General features: G+C 38.3%; 1 protein-coding gene across 4 annotated transcripts in view; it reads left to right on the top strand.

Annotated features, from left to right (window-relative positions):
* The window catches only part of LOC101429008 (aquaporin-4), a 340,557-nt gene that overhangs the window by 94,821 nt on the left and 224,937 nt on the right, over positions 1–20,799 (top strand). For all 4 annotated transcript variants that reach the window (XR_009180952.2, XM_058277568.1, XM_058277569.2 and 1 more), the window contains exon 3: positions 18,693–18,731. Coding sequence is in view for 3 of the 4 variants with exons in the window: in XM_058277568.1 (XP_058133551.1) it covers positions 18,693–18,731 (39 nt within the window). In the remaining variant the exon portion in view is untranslated. The remainder of the gene's footprint in view (positions 1–18,692; positions 18,732–20,799) is intronic.

Here is a 20,799-nt window from a genome sequence, read left to right as displayed (position 1 = left end):
CGGGGATCTGTGTTTCTTTTTGTTGAGTCATCTTGCTGTGTCAGCTCTCCATGTGTGCGGCGCCATTCTTGGGCAGGCTGCACTTTCCTTCACGCTAGGCGGCTCTCCTTATGGGGCGCACTCCTTGTGCGTGGGGCTACCCTACACAGAAGACACCCCTGCGTGGCACCACACTCCTTGCACGCATCAGCATTGTGCATGGGCCAGCTCCACACGGGTCAAGGAGGCCCAGGGTTTGAACCGTGGACCTCCCATGTGGTAGGCAGATGTCCTGTCCATTGGGCCAAGTCCACTTTCCTATTGATGTAAATTTGCTGCAATCTATACCTCTTTAAATTAAAGTTTTATTATATGGAAATGTATGAATATGGGGAAAACTAAGTGGCCAGTATTAAAATAGAATTTACAGATACAAGTAAAAACCAGATAAAATTTTAGAACTATAAAAAACTAATTATTAAAATAAAACTTGGGAAACGGACTTGGCCCAGTGGTTAGGGTGTCCATCTACCACATGGGAGGTCCGTGGTTCAAACCCCGGGCCTCCTTGACCCGTGTGAAGCTGGCCCATGCACAGTGCTGATGCACGCAAGGAGTGCTGTGCCACACAGGGGCATCCCCTGCGTAGGGGAGCCCCACGCACAAGGAGTGTGCCCCATAAGGAGAGCCGCCCAACGCAAAAGAAAGTGCAGCCTGCCCAGGAATGGTGCTGCCCACAAGGAGAGCTGACACAACAAGATGACGCAACAAAAAGAAACACAGATTCCCCTGCCGCTGACAACAACAGAAGCGGACAAAGAACACGCAGCAAATAGACACAGAGAATAGACAACTGGGATGGGGCGGGGGAGATAGGAGAGAAATAAAAAAATAAATCTTTTAAATAAATAAAATAAAACTCAGGAGATAGGTGGACACAGAAACCTAATCACAGAATGCTAGTAATGGTTTTCAAAATTACTTATTTGGAAGAGAGATCTGAGAAAATAAGACAGAATGAATCAGAGATAAATTTAAAAATTACATTGTTAACTTAAAAGAGAAGGAAGATAAGAAAGCTCAGCATAAGTATAATAGCAGTTAGAGAAGCAGGGTATGAAGAATTGTTCAAAGCAATAATTATTGAGAATTTTCAAGAATTAAAAATTCTGAGTTGATAGAACAAGTTGATAGAAGATCAGGTCCTGAGCATGATAGAGATAAATAATTTTACACCTATAAAGAGCATAACAAACTTGCAGAATGTCAAAGACAAACACTTCAAAATCTTAGGGAGAAAAGGATATTTTTTAACTGACTACAATATTTCAGCAACAAGAGCTAGATAGAATACAATGAAATAGTAGTACCCTCAAAATGTTAAGGAAAAAAAAGTGACTGTCGACCTAGAATTCTCTACCTAGCTAAACCATCATTTTAGAGTTAGGAAAAAATAAATACATTTTCAGACACACAAAGATTGAGAGTTTACTCCACAAGGACCCTCAGTGGAAAAATGTTAAAAGGATGTATTTATGTAAGAAAACATATTATACCAATTTGTATAAATCTAAAAAACATAATGATAAGTGAAAAAGTTGTAAAATAATATGTGCCATATTATACCATTTATATAACTTTTAAAAGACACAAAACAATGCTAGAAATTATTTATGGATACTCATACAGTAAGAACATGAAAACATGGACACATTACATTTATGGCAGAGGTGTCCTTTGGGAAAAAATTGACTGGGAGCAGAACAAAGAGGACTTTAACTTTTTCTGTAATATTTAAGATATTTAAAAACATTGAGCCCAATTGGCAAAACATTGATGTTTGTTGATTTTGGATGATGGGAACATGATTGTTTGTTATTTTAGTCTTTGTACTTTTCTATATCCTTAAGTCATATTAAAATAAAAACTTAGGAAATGAAACTTTTGGTTTTATGATGAAAGTACATGACAATGTGGCAGCACGTAGGGTGGTATATAATCCAGTGGAGGTGGAAAGGAGACTCTGAGGGCAGAGATGTCTTCCTAGAAGAACTATCATGAGAAAAACACCTGGGGTGGTGGTGCTTTCAGGGGGGCAATCAGAAAGAGAAAAGAGCTTGTACAGCATGAAGGGCAAAGAACCTGCACATAATCTGATACAGCTAGATCACTCAGTGTGCAATAGATGGAATTGGAGGAAAAACAGGGTCCAGAACATGAATGACTGTGTATTCCATTAATAAAGATACAGGGTATCTACAAAATTTTTTAAAAAAGGAAATTTTAGAGGGTTTAAAATAGAATGATAGAGATGCCCTTTTTAAAAAAAGAGGAGAATTTAAGATATTTTAAAGAAAGTGAATGAAGAGGACTTGGGGAATTATTAGGCATGAATATCAAGGAAGACAATGGAGCCAAGGACAACTCCAATCTTTCTGGCTTAGGCAACTGGGTGGATATAGATACCATTTGCTAAGATAGGGAATGCAGGAGCATGTTGAATTTTAGATGTTTGGAACATGTAAATGGAGATGTTCAGTAGATAATTAGAGCTGACTTTTGACCTGGACTTGTAGATCTGAGAGCCACTGACATTTAAAAGATATTTAAAGATATAGGAATGGATATGGTTGACCAGAAAGAGAATGAAAAGTGAGCATAGAAGAGACCCTAGGTAAGAACCCTAAAGGATCCAACATTTAAGGAATGCACAAAACAGGAACCTGAGGAGAGGCTGCAGAGGATTTGTCAAAGCTGTAGAAGGAAAGCCAGAAGGCAGTGGCATCGTGTGAGCAAAAGAAAGCAAGTACGCACCAGCGTTGCCAAAAGATAAAGCACAGTAAGGACTTAAACTCCTTCCACTGGATTTACCCAAGGATTGTTAATGATCTTGGAAAGACCAGAATCACTGCAGTCATGGGAACAGAAAATAGGGAGTTGAGAACTGAGTGGGAAGTGAGCACAGGCAACTTTTAGTCTTGGTTGTGAATGAGATGAGAGAGAGAGACAGTAGCTAGAAAGAAATACAGAGTAGAGGGAGAGTTTGCTTTATTTTTTATTATAAAGCATCATTTATTTTTTATTATAAAGCATCATGTTTAAGTACTGATGGAAAGGATCCAGTGGAGAATGGATTTGAAAATATATCAGAAAAAGGAAGTAATTTGGGAAGCCTTGAGAGTACAGGATCCAAAGCAGCCTTGGATGGGGAAGGGATACCTATTCCATCATGACAAATAGAAAGAGGTAAGGATTGTGTGGCTGCAAGCATGTTGGCAGAATTTTGAATGGAAAGCCCATTTGACTGTGTCTATTTTAATCTGTGAGGTAAGAAATAAAGTGGTGTGCTCAGCAGGTAGGTGGTAGAATAGGTTTGTGGAGAAAGGAGAAGGTATGAAATGCTTATAATGAAGGATAAGAAAGAGACCTAAGGAGACACAGAAGGAATTCCAGGCACCCCTGAGAGCCTATTTTGTGTTGAAAACAATGAATTTTTGGTTGTATACTTGTGAACTTGTGTATCATGTTTATGAGATTTATGTATTCAAACTATTTTATTACATCATCACTCATCAGTCAAATGAAAAAGTAGAGTTGAATTCAGCCAGGAACATGATTTTATAAAAAAGTTAAAAGAGAAAAAGAAGGATTTTGATGCTTTGATAGAGAAGGTTTTGTGATCCTAATTTTTATATGTAAATTAGGAAAATGGCACTATTTTACATATATAGTATTTATTTATAGACCTAAAAGGAGCAGATTATCTTTAGACAAAGTTTAAGCATTTGTTTCACTTTTATTAAGGTAAGTAATGTTTTATATGATGTAAGTGGAATAACTTGAAGTGGCTAAGAGCAATTTTTAGGAATAAACGATCATATTATATTTCATCAAAAACTTATCTCTGGCTTCCTTTGTTCCCCTTATTTTCTCTAGCTTAATTTCTATTTGGTTATTTGTATTTTACGTAGGGTTTTATCATCAACTCATGAATGACCCTTGTAGGGCGTGAACAGAGTTGAGGAGAGAGAGGAATAGGCAGTGAAGGGTGAGAAAGGAAGCTTTTTTGAAAATGTTTTGTGCATGGAAGAGAGGTATAAGGGCTAATTTTAAAGGTTTCCCCAAAGCACTATAATATACAGGAATTATAACCTCCTTGATTTCTCATGGATTATAAAAAGCATCTGCTTAGCGTTCCAGTACCCTTTTCCCAGACCATGCCTTAGTGTTGCAGCAATGAAACGACTGAGGGGCAGAGTGGCTTCATAAATAAAAGCCAGGCTAGGCATTTCCAGAATCAAATGGCCTGTCAGTCTGAATATATTAGGTATAACATTCTAAAACTCGCAGTAACTACTACTTTTTAAATCCTACTTTACAACAGGATATATGGGGCCTACAGAGAAAAAGAGATAGGGAAAATAAATGTTAAAAACAATTTACTTCTTCATAAACATAGATAAATGAAAAAGAACTGCCTTGGATACTATCCCTCCATTGAAATAGACAGAGTTCAGTTAGGACTTGAATTCTTTTGACCCTATTACAAAAAAAGGTTTTGCTTTTCCTTCTTTTTAAATTTCTAAAGAGGAGGAAAATGTCAGGCAGCAGCGTGTTGTTACTGCCACAAAATATTATTAAAGTATAACTACCAAACCAGAAAGCATCACCCTGTAAATTTAATGCAATGTCAGTTTTGATCTAGGTGTTTTGCTCTCCAAAGAGATGCTTAATCTTCTAAACAAAATTGAACTGAATGGATTTCAAAAAAGGTCTGTTGTGATAAAGCATCAGTACAGTTTACCAGCCAAATAACCAACTAGAGACATTCCAAAGGTGAGTATATGAATCTAAAACTTTGGTTTAGCTATGAAAATTTTGATCAGATGGTGCAATGCTGATGGTACCATTTTACATTGGGTCACACTACTGGAATTGGGTATTTTGCATGGAGATAATTCAGCTTTCAAAGAAATATTCTGAGGGATCAAGACCAAATGAGATTCATACACATGAAACAGAAATTTAAGACTTTACTACAAATAATTATTAGCTAGACTTTGTGGTATTTAGTGAGCATGGTGATTTTCTAGAAGACATGATATTTGTAAAGTTTAATTAGACCTATTTAGTTAATCTTTTTAGAAGTGACTTTAATGATCTCTGCAGTAACCAAATGAGTACATGTAAAAATTTCAAATAATTCTGAATATATCAAGAAACATAATTAATGAAAAAAGACAACTAGGTTTACATAAAATTTTAGGTAAAATAGCTTCAGCTAGTTAGGACACTGTTAAATAATGAATGTTTGAGGTATATGAATGGTTTGGCATTTTGAGATTAATGTCCTTCTGACAGATATAAGAATCATATTGATTTTATTTTAATGTGGCTTAAAAGTTGCCCGTTTAGATTTAGTATTTATTGAGAATATAATATTCAGCATTTCTTTTAAGTTAATAACCTTAACTTTTTAGAATTATTGCTTTCAACTTGAACAAAAGAAGATGGGAGTTCTGAAAGGGGAGCAATTTGCCCAAGCTATCCATTATTTTAATATCCACGTGCAGTAATGGCACCCCGTCCCATCCTCTGTAAAGCCCAGTGTCCTCCAATCCCCACCCACTAGTGGGCTGCTTCTGGCCACCATCTATCCTTTCTCTGCTTAGGCCCAATTCTTCATCCTACTGCATGATTTACCTCCTGAAGCCAAACACCCTCCAGCCTGTAGCAACCCAAACATGGCCCACAGTCTTTTCTTCCCCTCACACAACCCTATCATGCCTATCGGATTTTTGTTAAAGTTTGAGAGTTAAAACAGTGGGGTTCAGTTCAGCACAAAGTTGAAAACAACTTAATATTGAAAGTAGTTACTACGATTCAAACATTTGTTGGCCATTTCCTAAAAAGATAATTTCTTAGTGGTTGTAAACCTCTTTAGAGTCCAAATGAACATCATTTTCTTAGAGTCACTGAGTCCTTCCATTTTTAGACCATTTCTCCCTTTACTTTTTTCAGGGTCAGTAAATCTCTCTCAAAAAAACAATATAAGACTTCACAATTCCTCTTATTTTATTATACAGGAAAAGTCACCTTTCCTTGTCTCCACACTTTCCCAACTGAACTGCCCAGGCTTCTCACTTTCACAGCCAAAATGGATTATTAAAGCACCAGGGAGTTGTCCTAAAAAAAACGATTTCTCTAGAGATGGAATTCTGCCATTCCCCTAGAAGACAAGAAAATGGCTGCTGTTTGTTTTGTTTTTCATGGCAAATTTCCTTCTTACATTAGTATTTTTAATACATATTTATTTTTACACAGTTATGTGTATTTAATATATTTTATTTTCACACAGGGTTATGAAAAATATCAGCATGACAAAAGTAAGGCCTAAAATTCTTGGCTTTCCAGAACTGAAAAAAAAAAAAAAAAAGGAAAAAAACCTCAAAGGTTCATGCATTCTTTGAAAGCAGACCAAAGTCAGATTAAATGTAGCTTGGCTATGAGGTGTTCTTCACCCAATAAACTTCCATGATATGTATGCATTTTAATTCCATTACGTGAAATTATCCAGCCTTGAGGCTGAAATATTAAGATGTTTATTGAAGACTTTTCTGCCACTTAGACGCAGTAAGCAAAGCTCCAGGCTGTGACTGTCCTTTCTGTCCCCTCCGGTTTATTTTTTAGAGCCCTTATCTGCATGCACCAAAGCTAAACATCATTCCAAGGGCCAAATATCCCCATGTGCCCTGCTAGGGAGGCGAATGGGGATACTTGAAATGTCTGAGGTGTCAAATAGCCCAGCAGGTCTGGCCTTTTCCCTTCCTGCCCTGAGCTTCCAGCAATCTATCTCAAATTGTGTGTGCGTAGCAGGCTGAAGCCTGTGCTGAGGAGCGGCAGCCTCACCGCGAGCACTGTCCTCTTGCATGTGGGGTTAAGTGAAAGCCTCTGGGGACTCGCCGGAGAATGACGTGCATATCATCACCAGAGGCACCATCAGCTTCACGGAGGAAACCTCTATGTCCCATGTGTCTTTCCCATGTTTACGGTGTCATACAGAATTCTGTCAGGAATTTTTTTTTTGTCTTTTTCTTTTCAAGTATTTTTCAGACAGCAAAAAAATGTGCACCAACCACATTTCTTTAAATGAATAGTTCATCCATCCATGGGCGCATCATTTGGTCGCCTACAAAAACATCTGGACTTTGAAATACCTTCATTTGAAACCAGCCTTGCCATTTTGCTTAAAGTGCAAATAGTACTTTCCACTACAAAAATGTCACCAAAAATGCTCTGAATCTCAGGAAACAGAATCCTCTGCCTGTGTTCATCATGGTGGCATCCGGATGGGTGAATATTGTTGGAAGCCAAAGGACAGCGACCTGGTCCCGTCACACTGTCTCCATGAAAAATTTGGCAGAGCTCAGAAACTGTATTTTTCTTTCACTGTAAGGCTTATCTGTTACAAGCCTGTGATCTGAATTTTGTAACATTTTCCTTCGTCCTTTAAAATGACTATTTTCTATACCTATCTATTATCACTTTTCCAGGATTCCAACAAGCTTGTCAAGTACTGAGATCACCCTGCCTATTAATGCTCAGACCTCTTTTTATTTTTCTAAAGGATTTGGAAGTGTAACAGCAGAGACCAAAAGAAAATTTCTGTTGTTGTTGTTTAAGTGTACACCATTGAAATTCAGGGTTTTGGAAGAAATCTCCTAGGTATCTCTGGAAACATAATTCGATTGAGTACACAGGGGAGTGGTGTCTTCACCTTTCTAGAACTTCCCCAATAAGGATGGAAAACAGCACTCCAAAGGCCAACAGACCTCCTGGACTCCCATCCTGGCAGTCCTCCCCCAGATTAAAATATCATTAGTTCAACCAGAGGATAAAACCTCAATTTTTATTTTTTTTTTATTTTTATTTATTTATTTATTTTTTTTGGTTTTATGGCCTTTTTTATTTGACAATATATACTAAGTGGAAAACAGAAAGTACGTTTGCAAGAATTCAGAGATGCTAACAGATGATTGCTGCAGATTAAGAATCCGTAAAGAAGTCACATATAACCGTACACTCCATTAAAGATTTAAATGGTGCAAGGAAGACTTACTGAATAGATACAAACTAAGGGAGAATGAAGGGAGTAGAAAATGTTTACGGTTCTGCATGATCATTTTTCTACCTTGTATCATAACAACTATCCAAAGGGAATATTTCTGATTTCTTTTCAATACTATTAAATCTTTTTTTTTTAATTTTTTTTATTGACTTTGTAATAATATTACGTTAAAAAAATATATATATGAGGTCCCATTCAACTCCACCATCCCCACCCCACCTCTTCCCCCCCCAGCAACACTCGTTCCCATCATCATGACACATCCATTGCATTTGGCAAGTACATCTTTGGGCACCTCTGCACCTCATGGTCAATGGTCCACATCATGGCCCATACTCTCCCCCATTCCATCCAGTGGGCCCTGTGAGGATTTACAATGTCCGGTGATTGCCCCTGAAGCACCATCCAGGGCAGCTCCATGTCCCAAAGACGCCTCCACCTCTCATCTCTTCCTGCCTTTCCCCATACCCATCAGCCATCATGTCCACTTTTCTCAATCCAGTGCCACCTTTTCTATGTGGACATTGGATTGAAAACCTCAATTTTTAAAACAACAAACAGACTATGCAAGCTACCTCCAAATATTAAAAAAAAAAAAAATCCATAGCAAATAATGAGTTGGGGGATTTAAAGTCAAACTGGCAGCCAGTTCAGATAATTTTATGAAGAAAATTACCTATTTTGCACTACAAAAGAAAAAGGATAGAATTGACCCACTTCCAAAAGAGAACATTTTATATAAATGACCATGGATCTTTTTCTTTATAACATCATGTTAGGAGGAAGTGCTAAAACCTTCCCCAGTTTATTTTGTGCCAGTATGACATTGTTTAAGATTTATTTAATTATTTTAATATATCCCAATAAATTTAAGAAAGATTTTATTTCTAAAAAATATTTGATTGTATTTTATTTATTTATATGTTACCCCATCTGTGTAGGCAGGCATTGCTAGCTGCTCTTGAGATAGGAAATTGGAGATTGTCCAAATAAAAAGATACCATAAATCAACCTGTTTTTCTCAATTTCACAGAGAACTTAAGGCTGTGTCACAGAAAATATTAGGGACTGTAAACATGGTAACTGGTGTTTTTGGTAGACCTGGATTCAAATCCAGACTCTAACACTCAACGGAGTAATCACGGGCAAGTTCCGTGAGACACTGTCGGTGTGCTTGTCAATTCTGTGCATTCTCATAGGAATTAACTTGGGTGCTTGTGTCACACACAGACCTGTCCCTAACACTTGCTGGGCCTGGGGAATGGAGGCACCTTCTTTTCTTGCCACCTGCAGCTCCACTCAGTACTGTGAGGTGCCTCATGCTGAGCCCTATCCATTCTCCCCAAACATCTGTCTTTTGGAGCCCCAGGGCTCAGGGTTCGTACACTATGAAGCTGAACCCACCCTTTTCCCAACGCCCAAAATTTGGATATGAGCAAAAGGCCCATACAGGCCTGTCAGGGCTGTGGGGATGTTTGGGCAGTGAATTCTATAGTCTCGAGTACTCAGTTCTTGGTCAGGTAAGACGAGGACACTGAGGACCAACCCCTTGCCTTCATTACCTATATGGAAGAAGGCAAGAGTGAACCCTCTAAAGTGTGGTTCCTGACAGGAGAATATTCCCATCCCCACAACTCCTGGGCCTAGCTTAAAGGCAGTTTTCTTCCCTTCTGGCTTTATTCCTAGTTTATTAAGCATGGAATATTTTGTTATGGACTATGTTAAAAACAAAAGACTTTGAGCTGCAAGCAACCGAAAACTCTAACTTAAATAACAAAGGACTAAGTAACCCCTCATAAGAAATCCTGGGCTAGGGTGGGCCCATGGTACATTAATTCCAAGGCTCAGTGACATCACCCTTGGGGTGTGTCCCCTTCATTCATCGTTGGGGTGCGTTGTCTGGTCCTCATGTTCCAGGCATTATATCCAGCTGTGACAATATCCTAAGAAAAGAGGATATTTCTTCCCATCTGTCTCTTTTTATCGGCAAGAAAAATCTTTGGATGTTATTCTTTATTCTTCTATAGAATTCACCCCATGGCCCATTGGCCAGAACCATGAAATGACCACTCTAAACCAAGCGGCAGGGGACCACGATGATTGCTTTATTCCAATCATATTTTATCCATGCCATGTGAGAGGAGGGCTGGACACTGGCATAGAGCAAGAGGAGGAATGTCTGTGGGGTAGGCACTCAACAGTGTCTGCCATAATACATAAAGCTAGAAAGCCTCCCGTTCTGGGAAAAGTCAGATTCTTAGTCTTGTACAAATCTAAACTTCCCATGGCTGAATATGGGTGGGGAGATTCATTTCCAAGTTCCCACATGCCTCTTGGCCCCCACCTATACCAATTCCCCTTCTGCCCTTCCGGCTGGCTGCATCAGAAGGAGCTGTCCCCTCCACTGTCAGCCCTCGCTTGCTTTCTCTGAAATCAGCACCTCACACTGGACACCCATAAAATATTTTGCCAGAAAATAGCTTAATGCCGTAGACATTTAGATGATCTTCCCTCCTGGAGTGTTTCTCAGTCTACTCCTCTACGGTTAGATAAGAGTCCACTTTCAGCTCCCACTAGAAGCCATTTTGCTTGAACCTATCCACAGACTTTTCTCTAGTTCCCTCCCTGGAGGCTTGGTGTGAATTTGCTGTTTACTCTTTAGAAGAGCATTGACCTAAAAGATCTAGCTTTCTGTCTGTCATGTAGTAGGTGCTCAACAATTTTTGCTCTCTTTCCCCTTCTCTTAAGTACCTAAGTGTTGATGAACCTCTTCTCCTACACATAAAATGCATATAATTAATCTCTATAGTAAACTCAGGTAGTCAACCAAGTTTACAAAGGATAGTGTTCACAAGAGTATAAAGTACACTGCAAAGCCTGAAAGCAATAAATCAATACCCAACGATCTAAGCACACATTCCTTATTTTCATCCTGAATCCATGAAATATGAGCTTCCCTGAAGTCTAAGGCTCCAACCTTTGATGTGGGTCAGTGTGAAGGAAGAGATGCCTATGATGAGGATTTTTAAAGATAAAAAAGGAAAATTTGCAGGTAGCCTGAATGAAAACTGTGCTGACACCTCAAAGAACAAAATTAAGCTTACCTCTGGCCTCTACTAGCTATCTCCAGCAGCTAATAAGGTGATCATTAAGAGAATGGGGGCAGGGAGTAGTGAAGTGTCCTCATTTCCTACAGATGAAAAGCTGAACAGAATTGTGTGTCCATTAGCCAAAGAAATTGCCATTTAAAGTGAACACACTCTGACTTCACAAACATAGCTTCCGATTGGACTCCTCATTACCTCTCTTAATGAAATGTTTCCTCTTTTTGCTGTCATACAGAAAATTAGCCATAAATAATATTAAGGCTCTTAATTCAATATAGAGTCTACTAATTTATCCTTGAAAAGTAAATCTACTCAGGGAACATAAGATTCTTTCTAATTATTCTGTTAAAATGGTTGAATCTTTTCAGTGTTTCAGTTCAGAATGTTTCTGTATTATTCTAACTGTAACTGATAAAGTTTTTTAAGTCTACATGAATATATAAATGCTTTTGTTTCTAAGGGGTATCCCAGTTGATGGTTTACAAGTTCTAAAGTGCTAGATAACTGACAGGCCTCTACTTTACTTTTTATCTGGACAAAGAGTAAATTGTAATATTTTATAAAAACAAATGACATCTTAATCCACATAGATTGTGCTTTAACTGCCCTCCTACTAATAACAGGTTTTCCTCTTTTTCATTAAAGGAATAATTTTATGCTAAAATGTCGGAAAATACAGCATATTTGTAGGTATAGTTGGGTAAACAATCTTAGGAAATAAGGAATCTAGGTGGTTCCCACTTTAAGGAAAAAATATATCAATTTGTATATCTCAAAATTCTCATGAAAATAGAAAAGGACTTGTTTTGATTACCTATTGCTAAGTAACAAACTATGTCAAAATTTGCTGGCATAAAGCAAAATTTATTTTGCTTGCAGTTTTGTGGGTTAGGGATTTGGGAAGGTTTCAGCTGGGCAGTGTCCCTAATCCACTTGGCATCAGCTGAGGTGGCTGGAGCTGGATAATCCACTTGCAGAGTGGCTTCTTCACTCCCACATCTGGATTGGGATGGCTGGGACAGCCAGGAACTGGTCATGTACTGAGCAGGCACTTCTCTTTCCACAGGACCTCTATCTGTAGCTTGAGCTTCCTCACAGCATGGTGGTCTCAGGGTAGTCTATCTCTTTAGAATGTAGCTTCCCCAGAGCAAGTATCCCAAGAGCTAGGAAGGGAAACTGCTTGATTCTCAAGGCCCAGTCCCAGAAACTGTCAAAGCATTTTTTCTACCATATTCTATTACGTCGGCCCAGATTCAAGGGGAATAGTATTAGACTTTACCTCTCAATGTATGGTCATCTTTTTCCTACCACAGGGGTAAAAAAGTGTATTATGAAAACCTCTTTACTTTACAAAATAATTCATTTTGGTTTCTTTTATATACTGAACATGGCAAACACATTGGGAATACTGTGCCCTTTAAAACTAATTATTCGCATCTAACTTACTAGATATATGTTTATTGCACCTAAGAAGGCACAAATTTGCACTTTCCTGCTTTAGCTGCTCGAGTGTGTATTATTAAAACTAAGTTCCCATTTTAAGACCTGGCAATAACTGGTATTTACTTTTGCCAATCTGACTTCAACATCTAAAGGTCTTCCAAACAACTTCCCTGCCAGCAAATTACTGCCCCAGAATGAGGTCCTGAATATCAAAAGGTTTACTCTAACATTTAATTCATCCAGACCTTTGTGGGGAATCTGGAAGGGCCGCTTGCTTGTCACATTAATTATGTGCTTGTTGGGTGGATCTAAGTGGGAAAAAATGGTACTGGAAGAAATTATGTACCTCGGAATTTCCTAGACAACATCAAACTGTTGTTTTCTCATACTGATTTTACTCTCTTGGCAGAGAGGTCAGCCCAGAAAAAATCCTTGAACATTCAGTTCTTCTCAGGCTTTCTGCACGCTCTGACGGATGGCAGAGCCTGGGGCTGGGGAGTGCAGATGGAGTGTCATCGCTGCCAAAGCAGATGGTCAACCTCAGAGGCCCAGATCTATCAGTATCGATATGTTTCTGAAGGGCCAGTTTCCGTATCTCAGTACACACTGTCTGGAGCTCACAGCAGTCAGTATACACATAACGGCTCTCTTTGCCTAAGCATCCTAGCAACATGTCAACTAAAGAAATAGAACCAGACAGGGGAGTAAATGGGGTCTATCGAAACCTGTAGGAGGGCATGGAGGATCCATGGCCATATAGAGGCTCATCGTGAATGTCTGCTGAGGCGAATGGCCTTTCAACATTAGCATACATTTTGGTATAAATAGTAACATAATCCCTTTGGCCTATTTATGCTATTTAGCAAACAGAAGCTATGTATTTCTATAGTCTTATGAAGACCACTTTAGATCAGTTGGTCTTTACATTGACCAGTTAAGCCTCTCTGCGCCTGCACTTAGAGTACGTAAAATCCTCTCTTGTCTTATTTATTGTCTGTGCTATTTCTTTTGGAATTATTAGGAGATATTATTTACCTGTCCAACCAAGGAGACCGTAGAGACTTAGAAAAGTCAAGTTACTCGTTCAAGGTCCTATTGTTTGTTGTAAGGAGTAAGTTCTGGTAGTGAAATCGTCTGATTTCTAGAGCAACTCTGTTTCCAATTTAGACCACATAAAACTATTAGTAGTTCCACAGCTGCTGGTCACTCTGAAATGTGGATAAGGACTTGAACTACAAACCTAAAATCAGGTAATCCTAGCTCATAAATGGGGCGAGTTTTACCATGTCAATTTGGGTTTCATTAAACCAAATTGCTTTTGGGAAAAGTTAGGACATAAGGACGAGTAGAAAGGAAACCGCTAAAATTGAAAGCCACTTCTCCCTTGGAAACTCTAAGAGGAAGCAAGAGAGAAGCAGTAGTAAAGATCCCAAGACATTCTAAAACTGAAATATTTGTATAGATGAAGCCGTTAGCATTAGGTGTTGCTTCCTAGAGAGCACCTGGAATAAAAGAGTCATAAAGAGATGCTCCAAGCAATACATGATATTGTTAAGTCCTAAGCACTGAGGCGCACACCTCACATCTTTTGCCCCTCGTTACCTGCCACTTCCAGCCAATGATTTGGGGAAGTTATTGAATGTCTTTGTGCCTCAGTTACCTCACATGGGGATGATATCTGCACAGTTTCATAATACTGTAAAGATAAAACGAATTAAGCATATAATTTGCTGATAACAATGAGTAGCACAGAGACATTGCTCCATAAGTATTAGCTATTGTTACCAGCATGATTATAATAGCTCTCTGCTAATATCACTTTGAAACAAGACTGGAAGTAAAACTTAAATCGGTTCTACTTATTTGCAGTTGAAATTACATATATATGTGATGTGTATATGTGTGTATGTCTCGTGTGTGTGTGTGAGTACACTATACCATGAAGTAGGTATAATTATAGTCATGTTACAGATAAGGAAGAAAGTTGAGAGGTCAAGCCCCAGTCCCAGGTTACATAGTACAAAGGTAACAAGATTTGATATTAGAAGTCAGATCCATCGAACTCCAGAGTCCATGTTCCTTTCACTTTATTGTGTTTCCTGTGAGAAGAGATTGACTAAGATAATCTTACATGTAGGTGGATTTTCTGTATTCATGTTCCCCCTCATTTTAACAAATAAGTAAGAATCATTGGTGTACTAATCCACGAAACAGCAATAGTTTTTAAAAATACTGATAAAGTCTTTTTCTCTTATTACCCAAGTGCATATTCTGAAGGAGACTTCTCTCATCAATCTTGCATTAAAATACATGAATAAGGCAGTAGTGGAAACCTGCGTTTCTAGTTCTAGCTCTGAAAATCAACTAGCACTGTAACTTAAGTTGTCCTTTCTGTTAATTGAAGCATTTGAAGTGAGTAATCTTAAAATCCCTTCTCCTTTAAATTCCTACAAAATAAACAGAATTAAAACCCAGCCTCCCTCTACTTTCCCACTCAACTCAGAATTACAGAAGTACTACAGCTTCTCATTATCCAAAATAATTGCCATTGCTTTTCCATTAAAATCTAGGTGAAACAACAGCCGCTTTAAAAAGTTCTTAGGAGTTAGCATTAGCATTATATTATCTGGTGGTTATGTTATTCTACCACAACCACCTTTTATCATGTGCACAGTAATTTTCCTTGTCATGATTCTATGTCTTCTTCATAGTGCATTTTGCCAAAGAAACATGGGACATAAATGAACGTTCTCAGGTATCCTAGCAACAGGATGTGATTAATAATACTTCTCAGAGCAGGGCAGATAAAATGCTTGAGAGTGAATGCAAACTCAGAATTGGTTACTGAGAAACGATAGTGCAGTGAGGGAAGCCTGATAAGATTCCATGACTGACTTTATGGAAGCAGGCAGAAGAGAGAATCTATTTTAGAGGGGAAATGATACTTAAGGGTAAAAATATAGTATATGGATAAATAAATATACAGACACCTACAGACATCTAAGTAGTTGTATATAAATGTGAGTGTGTATGCATGTATATACATGTATATATGTATATATGTGGTGTAAGAAGTGGTACAGAAGTAGTATGAGATGCTGTGTGTAACACAAATATCCCTAGTCACTCTTGGTGAGACATCATTAAATTACCATTTATGCACCCGTGGTTTTTTAAAAAATCAGAAACCATCACTATGATAAAGGGACTACTTCCATATGGAAGTACTGAAATGTACTACAAATTGATTTATATTTAATGTTTCTCCAATGGAACAATATCAACAGCCTCAAGTCTAAAATAGCTTTTAAAAGTATCAAGATTCATTTATATAAATAAATAGTCATGAGATGTGGAATTTTAATGTCCAATTGAATATATTTCCTCCTATCAGAAGAAAACTTATACCCTGCAAATCCAATTTTTATGAGAGTACAGACCATGTTCGTTCCTCATAGGTGTATTGCTGCATTTCTGGGCTGAAACAGAAGGAAGATGTAAGCCATACCTTAATGCTTTGCTTTTAAACCAAAATCTATGGTGAAGTCCATCTAGGGCAGAATGTGTGTTCCTTATTCTGAAAGCCTCTTGGTTATCTTATCACCCACTTTTCAAATATAATACTTTTCTAGGTTGTCAATTATAATATACATACCTGGTAAGAAAGCTGTGTTCTTAGTTGTATGTGCATTAAATCTTAGCAGTACTAAAATTTACTTCATGTACTTTAGCCTTTTAGGGAAGGTTCAGGCATTCCATGAGTTTTCAGGTCAAAAGTTTCCCAAGATGAGTGTTCCAGGCACCATGCTGGGCCTGGGGAGACAGAGGCCTGGTCACACCCCTGCCCTTAAAAGGCCACGGTCCAGTTGGGGAAAGAAACCCACATTTAATTATAAACCAAGCACTGGAGTAAGTACTCTGGCAAAGTCATATATAAAGAGCAAAAGGAACATGGAAGAAAGGTGGTTAATTCCATGGGGAGTGGGAAGGTAGGGGCGATGGCAAGGAAAGAAAGGCCTTCCCAGAAGGACTGGCATCAAAGCTAAGCTCTAAAGAATCAGTAGAATTTTGATAGGCAGGAGCAATGTGGTGAGACATTCCAGGGAGCAAAAACATGTTTGAAGAACATTTCTTAAAATTCCAGGAAATTTTTGAGGGCTCTAGTATCTTAAATGTGTAATCAAATAGTAAACAGAGGCTTGAGCAATAGAAAGCTTAAACGAGGAAGCATTTCCTCACACTCGCTATAGAATGAGGCCTTTAAATGGGCTATTCATGTCATTTATCTGTTGAATCATTGAAATAAATTGCAGCAAATATGTCCTCTGGAAATCACCCAGATGAGTAGACTGTGCCATTAATCAAGGAACCAGTTAAATGAATTCTACACTTTTTGTAGCTGTGTGAGGGGAAGAGTGTACATTTTCCACCTAATACTTGTGGACTTTAAAGGATATGAACGGTTGGTAGAAAAACTTGGACAAAATTAAATAGAGCTTCCATGTATTGCACATATTTCAGTAACCAGCTCCATCTGTGTAATGTTCATAGAGAATGAGAAAGTGACAGCTGGAAGGCCTTCCCATACCCATCACAGAGCCGCTGAGGTCTCATCCACTTTGATATTAATACACACCAGTGCCCTGGGGCACTTGTTTCTTCCCCTAAGCCTACCAACATGCGGAAGTGTCCCTTGGTGTAGCAGAAACCTGCATTTTGCTCCTGCTCAAGTGATTCCCCATCATGCTTGTTTATATGCTGCCAAATTGCATGAACAAGAAGCCATATCCTCATCACTCGCTCACTCTTCAGGCCGTCTCTCTTCTGCTCCCCACCCTCTCTCAGTCTAGCAACAACCACAGGATCTCGGTAGCACGGGATGTTGTCTCCCATCCTGCCGAAAACCTAATTTGTGATAGATAACTCTGCACTCCATTGATCTCCCTGAATCTCTGCTGCTTTTTCTGTCTTTTCATCCTACATAGCAAAAGAAAAGCAGTATTGCTGTTTTCTTGATCATTATCTTTAGCCTACTCCTCTGCGCTGCCTACCCTTCTGTTCTCTTTCACCCTTTGGCCTCAGCCATCTTCTCAGTGTGGACATCTCCTGTGCTTGTGATGTCAATTCTGATCTCTTTCCCAGGTTCAGTAAGTCTAAAACCAAATTCATCATTTCTATGTCCACCCCAGCACATTTTACCATTTATCACACTTACCAAACTCAAAGTCACCTAGGTAACCATGACCTCTCCTCCCTTGATCCTAATGTTTTGGAAATCCCTGAGCACTGTCATTTTTGCCTGCACTCTTGTCTTTTGCATCCATTACTTCCCTCCTCCCCATGCACAGAACCCTGTTCAGCCTTTTATTACCTCTTGCCTGTCCTCTTGCTACACACGGCTGATAATATTATAGTTCCTAAAGCAAATACTAAATGTGACTCTTCTTGTTCAAATAACATTGTCCTCCTTAGCACATACTATTTCCCTTGTCAAGAATCAATCTCTTCCCTAATTCAAATTCACCAAATCCCACATTTCTCTCGAGGTAGAAATCAAATACCCCTTTCTCCATAACTTCATGGGTGCCCTCCTCTTCTCTTGAAATAACCGCTTTGTCCTCGTACATTTTTAAATAATCTGTACCTTTTGAGGCACATTCCATCTCATCTTGTATTATTGTCTGTCCTTTCTGTCTTCACAGGCAGGTTGAAAGAGGCCACGGTCTTATTTTACCTGTTCCCTCAACAGTGCTTTCTATGGGGATTTGCATCTTGTTGGTTTATTGTTGAATAAATGACTCTTACTAACAAGATTTTTAAAACCCAACATTTTTAATTTATTTTTTACTTTTCTATATATTAGTTTGAGAGCATTTTTTTATCCCTGTCAACCGTGCCCAACATCTCTAGAAAAATGTTGGGTGTGGCTAGCATAGTGGTTGTCTTTAGAAATTGCTGTAAGCCAGGTTTTTTTCTTAAGTACATAATATTCTCACAACCCCACACTGCAACTGATCTGCCACTTCTCATTTCAGGGAGAGTGGAGAAGAAAAGTGAACAAAAAGCAACTTCAGGTAAGATTTTTATCTAATTGGCTTTACTTTATATTTTGCTTTCGTTTCCACCTTCTAAAAACTATTTGTGATTTAGTATTCAAAAATGCATTTTTTAAAAAGTAATAATTTATGGTCTTTGAAGTGATCAATATTAAATTAAAATGAATTAATAAATTTGACTTTTTCATTTCTACATCTCTCAATTAAATAGAATGAAAAATTACCCTTTTCATTCTATTATTCTATTTTTGAAAATGAGATGTGGTGTTGTTTAATTTTTTCATGGTTACCAAGTAAAAGATAAATCTTTCAAGCACCAGTCTTAAAATATAGAGGTCACAACAGTTGACAACCAGTATATTTTCCCAAATGTCTATAAATTTTAATTATTTTTCTTAAAACCATTTGTGTATTTGATGGTTTGGGGGGAGAGTTTTGACTACTTAATAGAGAAAAATCTTTATATTTTGGAGGAGTTTTATGAATATCTCCATTTCTAAATTCAAAATGTATCCAGATGGGAATGATGCTTTGGCACAGTGCCATCACACTGTCAGAATGTCAATATTTGCTAGCTAACACAGAAATACATTTTTACATTTCCATGTTTTCATTACTTGGTTTTTTACTTTAAACGTCACAAGGTAAGATAAATTATTTACCAAGTACATCTTGGCATAGAGGCGGTCTTCCATCTCACAATCCTTTTGCGCCCCCCCCCCCCACCACCTAATAGCTATTAAACATAGAGAATTTTTACATGGCAAGTTACTCCTATGCCCTTCTATGCTTTCACCAGCATTCTTCCTATTGTATGTGAAAGCTGCCCACATAAAGGCACATCACTACCAACCACTCTCCTCTTTCAGTTTCATTTTTTTGTCTGGTACAAAGTATTATGTGTGTTTCCAAACAGTCAGTGTAGTCAATAAAGGCCAAAAATCTATATTAATCTAAAATGCTATAAACAGCCTAAGCCCCTGTCTTTTTACTCCTTATTGGCCTTAGCATTCATCTCAGACAAGTAGGCGATTTATTACCTGCACGACTACCCTGTTAGGTGTTATTGTTTGCACTCTCTTTGTGGATCTTTTAACACCTGGCCATAACTACAAAAACAAAAAACAAAAAAAGCAATGCAGAGCTAAGAAAGTTGTCTGGTCTCTTCACAGATGTGACTGACTTCAGCATTGCTCCTTGGGGGAAAATTAGTAGTAGTTTCTAAAACAGTATTGCAGTGATCCAGTAGGTATTAGCTTTTTTAATTACATAAACTTAATAGTTTGGAAGAAAGCTAAACTGGCCTAAGTGTTAAACCAGCTGTCCCTCCATACTCACGGATTCTAAAATTCTGTGTGATCAAATGACAAAAAGTTGTCAGAGGCAGGGCACGGTCTCAGGTTCTTGACTCCCTGTCCAGCTCTGTCCAGAACCCCACCAACCTAACCTTTCTTTTCAAACCAAAGCACTCTTCACTTTGATGCTGTGTTCAGTTTCTCGCTTCACAAAACACTGCTCAACCATTGGAAAAAAAAATCTTTTTCAAGCAACAGCATCTTTGGCAGGGAATGCTAATCATTAGGGGTTATGAGGAAACTCCCTTTACTAAAGAAGCTAATTTTCCCCAGCTGATTCACAGCTTGTCTATGTACCTGAGTTCTATGAGAAAGTTTCATAAGGCTGAGAGGTTAAGTCTTCCTGTGAAGTCTAATGAAAAGAATCCGGACTACTGGGGGAAAATTCTTGGGCTCCTCGTCATTATGAAGAACACATATCAAGCCCTCAGGAACTCTGTATTTTAAAGATAGTCTGAATTTTCAAAATTGAGATAAAATCTTTGCCAAGATAGCCATAAGTGTCTAGTCATAAATATCACCATGTCCAATCTGTGATGCTAGCCTGAATGTACACCTTAGATAAAACATATGCTTAAGTTATCAGAACATCACAAGCGTCCCTGCTTCTGACTGCATGGGTTTCTCTGTGTCTTTCATGAGTCATTCTCCTGGGATCCTATGCCCTGCCTGCTGGATTAGACAACACACACCACAGCTATTGTTTACAGCTGGGTCCATCTCCAAATAAC

This window comes from Dasypus novemcinctus, chromosome 16, assembly GCF_030445035.2.
Source record: "Dasypus novemcinctus isolate mDasNov1 chromosome 16, mDasNov1.1.hap2, whole genome shotgun sequence".
NCBI lineage: Eukaryota > Metazoa > Chordata > Mammalia > Cingulata > Dasypodidae > Dasypus > Dasypus novemcinctus.
This window is presented reverse-complemented; position numbering and strand designations above follow the sequence as displayed.